Consider the following 14,271-nt stretch of genomic DNA (forward strand, 5'->3'; position numbering starts at 1 on the left):
GAAATTAGGCTGCCATATTTCAGTTATCTCTGTTCACCCACGTGCCTCTGTTTGTAGGTACAACTACCACTTATCAACGGTTAATCAACAGAACATCCGTTGAAGCTTTCATCCGTTGATGCACTCATCCGTTGAAGGATGTTATCCGTTGAAGCTTAGCTTCTCATCCGTTGAAGGTCTTTAAGTCATCCGTTGATACCACTTCATTTATACAAAATTACAAGGCATGAAATATTTACAATTGGCCTTCCTATCTGCATATCTTCTAGTAGTTAACATGACTCATAGTTTCTCTCAACATCTAAGAATTACATCTTAAATACAGAGACTGAAATATGCTACAACACTAGACTTATTTCTAAGTAAAGCTACACCATCAACGGATAGCCAAAGTGGTCTTATCCGTTGAGGCTACAGACACTGAATTTCTACTTAAGTGTTTTGTTAAACATATCATCAAACTAATGCACATATATTCCTAACAGGTACTGAGGTACTTGAGAGGAACTCGAGACTATGGACTACACTATGGAATATCCAACAGTATTAGAGGGATATACTAACGCGAACTGGATATCCAGTAAGAAAGATCTAAAGTCTACGAGGGGCTATGTGTTTACAATAGCTAGCGCGACAATCTTATGAAAATCCTCAAAGCAAATCGGGATAACTCATTCTACGATGGAAGCTGAGTTCGTGGCACTAGATAAATGCGCTGAAGAGGCTGAATATCTACGCTAATTTTTAGAGGATATTCCATAATGTCCAAAGCCCGTGACTACAATAGGGATACACTGCGACAATCAATCCGCTATTGGTAGAGCACATAACACAATGTATAATTGAAAGTCTCGTCATATACGATGATGACATAATTCCATTAGACAATTGATCTCAACCGGAATTATCACTATTGACTATATACCGTCAAAGGATAATATCGTGGATCCGCTAACCAAAGGGTTATCAAGAGAAGTAATTGAGAAATCATCGAGAAGGATGTGCCTTAAGCTTGTTGCTTAACGGCGTCATGGTGGACACCCAACCAATGATGACTGGAGATCCCAAGAACTTGGTTCAATGGGCCAACTAAATCATGATGACCAAAGCAGTGTGGGGGAAACCCCTGGCCTGTTCCTATGATGTGGAAACAGTGAGACCCGTATGGTACGAGGTTAAGCCTTTGAGCTTTTAATGATCTTTTGGGAAATACATGGAGTTTAGGAGTGAACGCATGGAATTTAGTTGAGTAAATGCGGGTTACTCTATAAGATAAAGATCACCTATGTGGGAGAGAAGTGGGGCCGCTTCAAAGGAGAATTGCGAGGCACAATTCTTTAGAAACTCCTGCAGAACCAGGACAATGTTCCATGGCCAAAATGGACATACTCATGAAAACTGAACGAGTCAGAAAGCATGTAGTGATAAGTATATCATCGTTTACACAAACGGTCGAATAGTTTAAGGACAAACATGTCTACTGGCTACCAATAAAGTCGGTATCCTTATTCGAGCGAAGGTTCAAGGAGCATTCTCTACCTATCGTATGCTATATCTGATCGAAGAAACTATCACCAAGTCAAACTCCGTGTCTGTCTATCTGGTGTGTGTTACTGAAATGTCAATCTCATCCATGTGGGGGATTGTTGGAAAATGTGGATAGTAGCCCCACATTGTCGAGTCAATTTGAGACATAGTTTGAGTGGACGAATGTTGCGTGCGCGCGACAAGTGACACTTGGAACGTGTTCTCCTCCACGAGAGCTTTCCGAGGCACTTTGAATCACTAAAAATGATTAAGAGATGGATGAGATATGATCATCCAAAGTTAGTCCCTTAGTTGTGGAAATTTGTGTAGAATAATGAAAGTCCCACATTGAATCTGCAAAGGAGAATGCATAGCTTTATATAGTAAAACACTTATGTAGTGTTCAAATGTGTTACTTATGTATTGCTCCAACACCTACGTGCGCAGGGGGTGCAATTCTTGAGCTTTTGAGGGGCAATCCGAGGCTTGCGAAGCCTTCGAGCTTGCCCGCGTATGCGATGTGCGGACACGGATGTAGTAGAAAATTGGCCTGAATAATTACGGACTAGTTTTACTAAATTTAATTTTCACTGGGCTTGGGCTCTTAAATTCTTAATTCGTTTTTGATTACGAATTATTATAATTGATTTGGCGAAATAATAATTCTGATTCAATTACGGATTTGATTATTAATTAACGCGTTTTTATTTAATTACGCGTAAAGTAGCGCACACGTTTCCCTCGAGCCTATATTTTATCATTATTAGGTTTAGGGTTATTCATTCATTCAAAATAGATCTCACAACCGCCTCCTACATAAGAAACCCTTTTCTCTTCCGGTGATAGTTTCTTGCTCCGTTCTTATTTGTCGAAGGCGCTGTTCGTGCAACAACGCCGTTTTCTCGTTTTATCCCGGGAGGCTAACGACTCGCACATACGATGAGGGCTGTAATAGTTTTAATGAGACAGTATACGCTGGACTCGAGAACTTCTCCTTTTAGATCATTTTTATTGTTCTTTCTGTTATTCATATATTTTGTTTGTATTACTTGCAGATTGTGGATCACAATATATATTCTAATAAATTTCGATATAAGCGGAAATTGATTTTTGAGACCGAAAGGTTAAACGAGAAGAAATAAGTTTTTATCAATCGAATTATCTCACCGCGCATGAGGGAATAAATGAGCACGCATCATAACTCGAGTTTACGATAAATTATTTCTGGATTAAGATTGTATTCTCCATATTATTTTAGAAAGTAAAAAGAAATATGTGTTTGTTATTTTTAACTTCTGCAGTGCCATATTTTTTCAAGAGGAAAAGGCAAGGGAAAATAAGAGTGAAATACATGCAAAAACCAGAAAAGAACTGGGAGCGAAACAGATCAAGCCATCCTGAAGAGAAACAACTCAGTTGTTTCTCGTGACAGTGCTTAAGTAACACATTACAAAGCCATCCTGAAGAGAAATGCTTTAGAACATCAGATTCTTCCATACAGGTCCTCAGATAAATTAGATATCCAGTAAACTAGCTGATAATTTTAATCAAACACAGATGATTTTGATTAAACTAGAACATGATAATGTGTGCACACCCGCAAACACAGAGAATCAAGCTAGGCGCAGGTCAGGGCCACCTGATGCACCATCACCTTGGTTAAAGTTAGCATAATACCGGTGATTATACATTCCATTTCCATATGAAACAACAGGATCTATTTCGTATGCTCTTCCATCATCCTTCAGTGCTGCGTACCTCGGATCCATTAGGCATATTGCGTCCTGTATACATCACAAATATGATCACAAAATAACCCAGCACTCAGAAAAAATCATTGTAGCTTATCAGAATCATGTATGCTAAATACTTATAATTTTGTGCATCTTACAAAGTCAAGTAGGAGATTTCCATGCACTTCCTCCAAGTTCCTCACCTGCACACACCAAGCAGATCAAGCTAACTATTCTGCAACTTTCACTATATCCAAATTTCTAAACAGGAACACGAACTGATAAACTACAAGTGTAGTACTGACCTTCTTCTTGCATGTATCAGTTTGAGTTTTTATCACGTGGTACTGTAACAATTAACATATCAAGCACCAATTTCATCAGGTAACATACACAGAACAGAGATAACACTATAAAATTAGAGAGTACATACTCAAAACCTTAACTATGGAGTCCACGTTTAAATGTTTATTGAATTACTTAAAGATGTTTGAACCTTGCATAATATGTTAACTGGCTAATTCTACCAATATTATACTGGTAAAACTTAAGTTAAGAGTAACCTTGCGCTCGCGTATGATGGCAACAGAGTCTTCCATCTTCTGCTCAATTCGGTACAGTTCGGTTTCCTTCATATTGCTCAAATCACCATTACCAACTCTTATGCTGTTGAATTAACAAATTTTAAAAATTCTGTACAAATCTATATATCACAGCGTCTTAGTAATATTTGCTAATTTACCCGATCTCATTCCGGAGTCTTCTGTTGATCTCTTTCATTTTTCTTAAGGTTTCTTGCATATTCTACACGAGTCAGACAAACCATATCATTGTGTATAAAGATAAAATTATAAACTAGTTTATTTAGTTGGTTAGAATTTGGATTGCCTAATAATTTGCAGATTGAGCACAGCCAGTGAAACAGATATAGAACAAAATAAAGACACACCTCGTAGTGCGTGCTCCATAAATCACAACCTTGAGTCCTCTGATACTGATCATAAATCTTTTTCGTCCTAAATATTAACCAAAAACAAACACAAAGCATACAAAACATGTTCAAAAATAAGTAGTAGTATTTTTTTAATTCAGTTTAATATCGTTTCCTAGCTACATATTATTATTGTTAACGTATTGAGCTTATTCAGTTTGCCAGGTAAAAAAGAAAAGGGAGAGAGGGAGAGAGAGAGAGAGATAGATAGGGAGGGAGGGAGAGAGAGAGAGGGAGAGAGGGAGGGAGAGAGAGAGGGAGAGAGGGAGAGAGAGAGAGAGAGAGAGAGAGAGAGAGAGAGAGAGAGAGAGAGAGAGAGAGAACTCACGAAGTGTTGGGACTGGTGTACTCGTGGAGTTTGCCAGTATTGGAGAACATGATGATAGAAATCTTAGCATCACACAGCACATGAAGTTCTTGAGCTTTCTTGAAGATGCCATTTCTTCGCTTAGAGTAAGTCACTTGCCTGCTTGTTCTGTTTTCTATTTTCTTGATCTCTATTTTCCCACGACCCATGTTGATCTCTTCTCACCTTGTCTCTAAATCTCTGTCTATCTCCCCTCCTTATATTATCTATCTTGTTGTGCACATAATATAAATACACCACCAATCACCACAACAATAATAGAGATATGAGGATGATGGAATTATTCCACCGTATACATGTTTTGACAAATGAGGTTGCTGAAGCTGAAGTTAAAGGTAGAGAATAGCCTTACTATTTCTGCAAAGTCACTTAGAAAGAAGGATTGTAGTGTAACTACAATTGTTATAGCTTACACATATGAATTAAAACATTGTATATGGTGGTACCCCATCATAAGGTGACATAAGTTCTAGTAGCTTGTCACCTTGGCCAAGCTGATTCAGTACAGGAAAAGCCACATCACATGTACTCAGCCCAGTAATGTCTTGAGTCTCCACTGACTTGCACCGTAAAGAGTGGCAAACTCTGACACACAAGCCACACCCAACTTGATAATCAACACGGGAAAAATATGTAAATTACACAAACATGACTTTATTAACTCAAATATGTTTATTACACCGTAACAAATTTTAGAATGAATGAAATTGACCTGTTTACTAACACGACCTAAGATTAACACCCCCTCCCAGTCTTGTTTATCTAAGAAAATATATAACGTTTTAGTTCTTGTTATTTGTTATATGTTCTCACTAATTTACATTCTTAAGATTTTTCTTAACAATGATGATAATATTTTGAAGTGGATATTGCATGTACCATTGGTCCTAACATTTCTAGAATTTTCTTCCCATTCAAAATTTCTACATAATCAAATGTGTGCAAAAGACTAAAAGGGTTAGCAAGTTGGGCATGCTATTAATACAGTTGGTAGATTTTTTAGCTAATTAATAAAACAGTTAGTTGTTAGAAATGGTACAACAAGCAAAATATTGGTGACAAAGTTAATGTTGCCAACTAAAACTGTACTCCTCTATTTTAATATATATGAGTGTATGGTAAACATGCTTCTTTTGGTAATAAGCAAAGAAGAGTTGAATTCATTTTTGTGTTGTCACACCAAAAAATGGATCAAGTGGAAATGAGTATTAACCTGAGTGAACTGAGACAAAGTTTGAGTAGTGGAAGAACAAGAGATGCTGCTTGGAGAAAATCCCAACTTCAAGCAATCCTCAGACTTCTTAATGAAAATGAGGACCAAATCTTTCAAGCTCTTCAGCATGATCTCGGGAAACACCCTGTTGAAGTTTATCGTGATGAAGTAAGTGATTTAAATTGCTCCTTTTTCCTTCGATATCTAATCCTTGTGCAGTTGAACACGTCTATTTGCTTATGTTTTTAAATGTTTGTAAACTTTTATGTGTAATTGAGTACTTCTTTAAAGGAGTATTATTTGCCAAAGGAAATATGTGCAAAAATCCAAAACTGATGATTTGGATTTGAGTTCATGGAGTGATAGAAGGCCACTTGATAATTATCCTATAGCACTAATTCCCCTTTTCTGCAAAACTTTGACTATGTATAATCAAACAATAACTCTCTGTTGGGAATCTATTTGCTGCAGATTGGAGTAGTGAAGAAATCTGCAATATATGCTTTGTCCTGCATCGACAAATGGATGGCTACCAAAAATGTATGTTATTTTTTAATCTCTAAATAAATTTAGGTTTATGCTATACTATGGGATGAAGTAGCTTGGCTTGTTGCATCTTTATCCATAAAAAGGATTACTTTCGAATTTTTACACTTCTGAACTGAGAGAAACTTAGTCGAGAAGTTGAGGCCAAGGAAATTCAGGATCCTCTTAAATTTAATAACCTAATCACTTTGACAGTGATTCTGTGTTAAAGAATAGCGATATATGAATATGATCCAATTAAGCACATTGGTTAGTACTGTCTAATTATAGGAATGTTGTTAACTTAACATGATACGATGAGAGATCAGCTAATACTAAACTTTAGGAAATAACACCTAGTTGAGCATGACAAATACATCAAATCTAGATACTTAGTATCACGACACTGTTACACTAGTAGCATGTGAAATTTTAAGACATCTTCTGTCATATTTATCAATGATTTTTGCTTCTTTGGCCAGAGTCAATTACCCTGGTTGTTTTTCCCATCAAGAGCAGAAGTGCTGCCAGAACCTCTAGGCATTGTGCTTATATTTGTTTCTTGGAACTTTCCTATTAGTAAGTCTGATTAAATTTTAAGCTTCCTATCAGTTAGTCAGATAAATTGTAAGCAAGTTTCTCAATTGTTTGATCTCAACTATAGTGGCGGAAAACAATTAATCTGCTTGATAACAAAAGACTCCCTTACTCGCAGCATTGGCCTTGGACCCATTGGTTGGAGCCATTTCTGCAGGGAACACCGTGGTCATAAAACCTTCTGAGCTCGCCCCGGAAACTTCTGCCTTTCTAGCTAAAACAATCCCGGTTTACTTGGACAGCAAAGCCATAAAAGTCGTTGAAGGTGGAGTAGACATAGCTGGAAATCTGCTCCAGCAGAAATGGGACAAAATCTTCTTCACTGGTATGATCTGTGATTGTTAGTTTATCATATGTATCCAATTAACTCTGCGTTCAATAAACAGGAATTCAACTAACTCACTGACCTGCTTCTAACAATTTTTAATGAAGAAGAACAGGATCAAAGTAAATTTCACAGTTTTTTACTATTCGCCACATCTTTCTGTAAACTTTCTGTTAATTGTTAATTTAGATTATGTAAATGACTATATATGCTATGTTCAGGAAGTGCACGAGTGGCCAGGATTATCATGGCTGCAGCATTGAATCATTTAACACCAGTTATACTCGAGCTTGGAGGAAAATGTCCAACTATCGTGGACTCCCTCTCTGCCTCCTTAGATTTGAAGGTTGCCTTTTCTAGATAGTACTCTCATATTCACAAATTGCATGTATAACTCGATCTTTCTGCAGTAGAGGCAATATATTACTCCATCACTTAATAAGAACATATATGAGAAAGACCGCGTGATTAAATTAAACAGGTCAATTCTTGTATGCTAATCACATTTGTACTTTGGGCTTCAAGGTGGCTGCCAAACGAATAGCTGCAGGAAAGTGGGGTGCGTGCAATGGACAAGCCTGTATAGCCATTGATTATATCCTTGTGGAACACAAATTTTCATCAACCCTGGTATGAGATATAGTATATTACTATATGTTTTTGAACCTTAGTGTGGAATTTCTTACAATTTTTAATACTAAGGGTTAGTTTAAGCTATTCAGGTAGAATTATTGAAAAAGACCGTTCAAAGGTTTTATGGTGAAAATGTGAAGAGTTTGAAGAATCTCAGCAAAATAGTCAACAAGCACCATTTCAATCGATTGTGCAATCTTATGGAAGACCCTGCCGTCGCATCTTCTATTGTTTATGGTGGAAAAATAGATGAAGAAAATTTGTATAACTCTTGAAAGTGTTTACCAACTTCTACAATTTGGTGAAAGGCAGCTAACTAACGTATATTTTTTTACTGTGACAGGATTATTGAACCAACTATCTTATTGGATCCTCCTCTTGATTCTGAGATCATGCAAGAGGAAATTTTTGGCCCATTGCTTCCAATCATCACAGTAAGAAATATTATTTCAATATTCATAAGAAATAGCTAGAAGTTACTTACCAACTCTGTTCTAAATGTTGATCTGTAGTTGGATAAAATTAAGGACAGCATCGAGTTCATAAACTCGAGGCCAAAGCCTCTTGCCATATATGCATTTACCAAAGATGATGCATTCAAGAAAGCGATAGTCACTGAAACATCTTCTGGAAGTGTTACTTTCAATGACACCATAATTCAAGTACTAGTCCATCTCTCCTTTGTTGTTTCATGTATCTTTTATTTTATTGTAATTGAACACATCAATGAGATATTCACTACAGCTGCAAAATAATGTATGGGACGTGTTAAAATTTGCAGTTTGTGTGTGATGGTTTACCATTTGGAGGTGTTGGGCAGAGCGGGTTTGGAAGATATCATGGAAAGTACTCATTCGATGCATTCAGCCACGAGAAAGCAGTTCTGCACAGAAGCTTCCACTTAGAACTAGGGGCAAGACACCCCCCATGGATAGATTTCAAAATGAAGTTCTTGAGGTTGGCTTACATGTACGATTACTGGGGGCTGATCTTGCTCTATTTGGGCTTAAAGAGATAGTTTACATAGGACCTTCTGTGTGACAGGACTGTACAACACACTACTGTCTAAAATAATGAGATTCAAGAAACTTGTGGTTAATTTACATTCTACACATGTGTAGCCGGAAGCTTAAACCTTGTTTATTAGATTCTGTTGAACTTGAGCAGAATAATCGTGCAAATCTCAACAAAATTTAGTACTGCGCATGAATTTAGTTGAACTGCAGAAGACTCAGAAAAATTCACAGACTGTATATGGCCTGATTACAATGAAACAATCAGCTGCAACACTGGAATATAATCTTATCCAGCTACAAACTGAGAAACTAAACAATCATACGAACTGGATTCTGTTATCTAGCTACAAAGACCATCAAGAATGCCTTATTGGCTATTGCCTAGTACAAAGTATGCAATTGTCCATCTACAAGTTAGCTAAAGATTTTCTTTCCCTCTATCATCAAGCAACTACTGGTATAACTTGTTTTTCGTCTTATGGAACTATCCCACCTAATATGTCACGACATCACTTCCAGTAACACCAGTTTCTCCGGCTACAAATTTGTAAATGCATAAATTGAAAAGAATGGTGACAAATTTTCGGAAATTTTTTATGTAGATTTTTAAGTTAGAGTCTAAGAGTAAAAATTCAAACGCGTGATCTTTAGCCATACCATAATTAACGGTGATGAACAACATATACATTAAACATTGAAACATTAATCGTATATGGTGGCTGAACCAGTAATCAAAAAGACCTAGAACTAAAATTCGAAAACTAATACAATTTGTGCTCATCCAAGACTTCAAACTACGTTAGCTTCTCCCCGATTCTGCCACCGATCGGATCACCAGATATATGAACATATCTGGGTAATGTATTCTTGCAAAATAATGTTAAAGAAGCCGAGTAGTACTAAAATTTGAGTGCATTGCACATGGTAAACATGGGAATAAACAGTAATATAACATGTTATTAATTTGGTAAAGATGGGGTGTCTACTTTATACCGTGAAACTCGAGTTGATCACTAGTCTAGCAGTAGTTTATTAAAGTGGGGAAAAGTAAAAAAGCGACTGCTTTAACACTGTCTCGTCATTCTCCTCACATAACAAGCATTACATGCATCAACTATATTTGCAGACAATTACTTGGCAAATTTGTGAAACAGGATGTGTACTAAATTGGTTAGTCCAATTATACGCATAAAAATTAAATTATTTTAAGTAACAGAGATGGTTCGTTAACATTGGGAAATGTGATATAGGCGATAGGTGATCCCCAACACACTAGCTAGCTGACTGTCTCTGAAGATCAAATAATGCCTACATGCTGATACACTGCACACTTGCTCTTTTTTTTTGTTAAATTTGGTACACTTCTTCTTTCCAGTCCTATTGTATTTTTCAATCTGCAGAAGTCATTTGCTAGCAAGTATTACTGATTTTTCTAAACCACTTCTTAATCTCTTTCAATAATTTTCTAATTTTGTAAAGAGATTAGTGAATGTTGGACGTGAAAATGAACTCGCGTAATTGCATGATGTTAAAATAGAACTTATATCGATCAACATTGAACAAGAAGCCTATGTGTTGTTTGGATAAAAACCAAATTCTCCTTTTCTTAAAAGATAGATAATAGCTCAACAACTATAACATTCTTGGTTGGTGGTAAAAATTTAAATCAATTACTATAATCATACTACACATTTATGCTAGGTGCTCCCTCATTTTTATACAGTTTTTTAATGTCCATCAATTCATTCAATTCTAAATACGTGGTGATAATTACACACTCCTCGATTGATGGTTGCACTATCCCTTGTATTATCTTTTGATCCCATATTTAAGTATTTATTCAATTAAATTTTAATATTTATTTCATTTAATTAGAAATCAATTGTATTGTACTTCTTTCTAATATTCTGTTATTGTACATTGTAAAATTGTACAGGTTGATATATAGAAGTTGATTTTCGGATAATTTATTTAATATATATGTGGTATTAAATATCATAATTTGATAAAATATCATAATGTAATAATATAGAAAAATTTAAGGAAGAGTCATAATAAGTTTATAAAATAAATAGTTATAATGTGGCTGACCTTTTCAACATAATAGGGATGGAGTTTTTATTTTTACAGTTTAATACAATAAAATAAAATAAAATAAATCAAGATACCAAATTATATGTTTTATTAATAATAAATAGAACAGAAATAGTATCAAATACCAAATTTTACTATTTATATTAACTAATTTCACTCCAACCTAAGATTTGATTCCCTGCAATAACTGTTTTTATAATTTAACTTATTTAATTTCACCAATAATTATAGTAAAATAAAATGTATGATATGATACAAATAACTAAAAAAGAAATACCAAAATTAAGATTATTATGATCAAATACGTGAAAAAAGTTTAAAATAATCAACTAAGAACATCTTCAACGTGTTGCCAAAATGATAGCCAACCAAAATTATTTATTTATTACCAAAATGATGATAAATAACTTTCCATCCGTGCCCTAACACCATCCCCAAATGGTAATAATGTTATTTATTATAATAAAGATATGTATTTTGATATCTATTTTTCATTGTATTTGTATTCAAATAATTTGACAACTTTGAGTGCTAATTGTTAAAATAAATTTTGATAGAAGTGTGCTAAAAATTCAATTGAAAGAAAAAAATAATAATATATTAGTATTTTGGTTTAGCACCCAATTGGAGATAGGGATGGGCATTCAACTCGTCCCGCCCGATCCCGATCCAATCCCCACCCCATTGGGGTTGGGGATTCGGGGAATTTTTCGGGGAAGGGGCAGAGATCGAAATTATTTTTATAAAAATTTCAGGGATTGAGGCGGGGTGGTGATTAGTGTCTCCACGCCCCGATTCCCGACCCCGATTGTGTGTATATATATAAATATATATATATATATCAAATGAAATTAATTATTAAAAATCGATAACTTTTGTAATATTATTAGAATATAAAATAATATAAAATTTATTGATTATTTTTTTATATTATATAATATAGTAAAATATTTTTTTACAATTTATAATTGGTCCTTTATTTCTATTATAAATCAATTTTAATTTTATTTGATTTAAAAATATGATATATATATATCAATACATTTATATATTAAGAATTAGTAGATTATTTTTTATTAAAAAATATAAAAAATAATACTACATTATTATGTTTTTAAATAAAAAGCAAATTTCCCGAATCTCCCCGTGGGGCTTGGGTCGGGGAAAAAATAATTCCCGATCAGGATTCGCGACGGGTTCGGAAATCGGTATCAAATTTGTGAATCGGAAGCGGGGATATTACTTCCCCACCCTATCCTTAACGGAGATGCTCTAAAAGTGTGTAAGTATCAACATCCTATAGAAATCAATCACATTCATTATTTTTTATCATCATAATCACTTTATACATTTAATATTAATCGATTTCATCACTCTACCCATTTTGTTTCACTATATTATACTCCCTCCGTCCCCCTCAATTTTTTACATTGGGAGACGAGGGTTCGACACGCACTTTAATGCTTTTATTAAATATAGTTGCATAAAAAATTAATTTTTTTTCTTTTAAATAAGAATATGATGTTCAAACTTTAATACAAAAAAAGAAATTTTAAAAATAAATTACATAAATATATTTATAATTACCTTAAAATGCGTGTTAAGCATGTGAAAAAACCCATAAAGAAATGAGGGGATGAAGGTAGTATATATTTTTTCATTTCACTATCGTATTTAATATATTTCTTGTTTATAGTGTATCAAAATTATTTGTATACAAATGACCAGAACTGTGGCGCCCTCCAAACCCGGGTCAGAAGTTTGGGGTCCACACACACACACCTTAATTATAACCTACTTATAACAATATTAAAGATAATAATAATATGCAGTGACCCTACTTACCAACTACCACAGATCGCAATAGGTTAAAGTCTGCACACAAGCCACACACACACACTTATATTACAAACGCCCAAATCCCAACTATTCAAACTTACAACTGAATATTAACCATTATTACAAACTTCATAAACTTAAACTATTCCAAAAGCTGTCAGCTAGCTTAACTCGATCAACCTGGACCCCAAGCTCTCGCACTGGATTGGGGATCCTCGCTACCAACAAGTTCATTCTTAACTGGAAAAGAACATAAACAACATCGCACAAATGAGCTAACTAGCTCAGCAAGTCACATTGACAAGACTGAGAATAATGATCATCAAGTGAAAAGAGTTAAGGTATCAAGTGAACAATGATTAATGATTTAGAATTGGATATTATATTTTTATTTTAAAAACCAAGGTTAGGCTGCTGATCAGTCACGCACTAACCCCGAGCAAGGCACATAGCTCTGCTCTAATTACTGGATCCAAGGGGGCCTAACTTGACCACCAATCTGGTCTGACCACGAATCTGGTCCATAATTTTATAAAGCAATCCAATTCTAACATAATAACAGAGTAAACAATGTAAAGCAATAAACAAAATCATAAGCAACATAGGATGTCCAATAATGAGATGGTTTCAATCTTTACCAGGAACAATATGGCAATTTTAAAGAATGACTGTCAGGTAATGAAAGAATTGGATAACAAAGGAATCAAAGTTTCAAAGTTATAAGGATTTGGTCTTTCAAAGCATATGGTACAATGGTTTGAATATGTAAGCAATCTGATTCAGTGGTTGGTATTTAGTTTGTATGTATTTGCGGAGTAGTATCGTATATCTGTGGTTTGTATTCGGGTATTCAACAATCAATGGTTTAGAAAGAATAAGGTTTACGGTTCAGAGATCAATAACTGGAATCAAGGTTTAGGGTTCAGTGCTGCAAAGCACTTGCAATATAAAACATGACTATCAATCATCTACAATATATCTCGAGAAAGTTCAGAACACTTGTCTGGTACTAGCTTGCTATACTTCACTAACTACCAATCACAACCGTCTTACTCATCGACTATTTGTTTTCCTTTCCTAAGCTTTGCCTCTTCTGCTCACATATCATAAACATCTATCAATACTCAACTCATACGATTCTATTCGGTATACACTTCTATCTACCCTTCGTTTTACCCAAATCCGACTAACGGATTGAAAGTTACGCTAAAAATAAGTAAACACTGAACATATAGACCGACAGTCAAACAACAAATCACATATAACACGTAACACGTCAAACAATCAATGACATTCCATTTATAAAGGAGTCTCACGTCATAAACAGGCTTTCGAGTATTTAATATGATTTTTAAAATATTTTTCGGAATTAAAACGGGTCGTTGGGTAAATTTTAAAGCAATAAACAGGG

At 34.8% G+C, this 14,271-nt stretch overlaps 2 protein-coding genes across 2 annotated transcripts; one reads left to right on the forward strand and one right to left on the reverse strand.

The window, feature by feature from the left end:
* Positions 1-2,852: 2,852 nt before the first annotated feature.
* LOC141717798 (agamous-like MADS-box protein TM6) lies at positions 2,853-5,157 on the reverse strand. Its single transcript, XM_074519994.1, has 7 exons — positions 4,580-5,157; positions 4,210-4,276; positions 4,003-4,064; positions 3,824-3,926; positions 3,566-3,607; positions 3,419-3,463; positions 2,853-3,311 (listed from the first exon to the last, which is right to left on the reverse strand). The coding sequence occupies exons 1-7, from the start codon at positions 4,765-4,767 to the stop codon at positions 3,141-3,143; spliced, it is 678 nt and encodes a 225-aa protein (XP_074376095.1). The 5' UTR covers positions 4,768-5,157; the 3' UTR covers positions 2,853-3,140.
* Positions 5,158-5,736: 579 nt separating this feature from the next.
* Positions 5,737-9,117, forward strand: LOC141717797 (aldehyde dehydrogenase family 3 member F1). The gene is made up of 10 exons (XM_074519993.1): positions 5,737-5,999; positions 6,303-6,371; positions 6,839-6,935; positions 7,072-7,278; positions 7,500-7,624; positions 7,804-7,908; positions 8,001-8,173; positions 8,255-8,345; positions 8,424-8,573; positions 8,693-9,117. The coding sequence occupies exons 1-10, from the start codon at positions 5,805-5,807 to the stop codon at positions 8,927-8,929; spliced, it is 1,449 nt and encodes a 482-aa protein (XP_074376094.1). The 5' UTR covers positions 5,737-5,804; the 3' UTR covers positions 8,930-9,117.
* Positions 9,118-14,271: the final 5,154 nt, after the last annotated feature.

The sequence above is a fragment of the Apium graveolens genome, chromosome 4 (genome assembly GCF_009905375.1).
Source record: "Apium graveolens cultivar Ventura chromosome 4, ASM990537v1, whole genome shotgun sequence".
Lineage (NCBI taxonomy): Eukaryota > Viridiplantae > Streptophyta > Magnoliopsida > Apiales > Apiaceae > Apium > Apium graveolens.

Excerpts from the sequence above, each read along its gene's own strand:
- LOC141717797 (XM_074519993.1), top strand. The coding sequence starts at position 5,805 with ATGGATCAAGTGGAAATGAGTATTAACCTGAGTGAACTGAGACAAAGT. Across the intron at positions 6,936-7,071 it reads TTCTTGGAACTTTCCTATTA|CATTGGCCTTGGACCCATTG; the intron begins GTAAGTCTGATT and ends CCTTACTCGCAG. Across the intron at positions 7,625-7,803 it reads CTGCCTCCTTAGATTTGAAG|GTGGCTGCCAAACGAATAGC; the intron begins GTTGCCTTTTCT and ends TTGGGCTTCAAG.
- LOC141717798 (XM_074519994.1), bottom strand. The coding sequence starts at position 4,767 with ATGGGTCGTGGGAAAATAGAGATCAAGAAAATAGAAAACAGAACAAGC. Across the intron at positions 4,277-4,579 it reads TACACCAGTCCCAACACTTC|GACGAAAAAGATTTATGATC; the intron begins GTGAGTTCTCTC and ends GTTAATATTTAG. Across the intron at positions 3,608-3,823 it reads CCATCATACGCGAGCGCAAG|TACCACGTGATAAAAACTCA; the intron begins GTTACTCTTAAC and ends TAATTGTTACAG.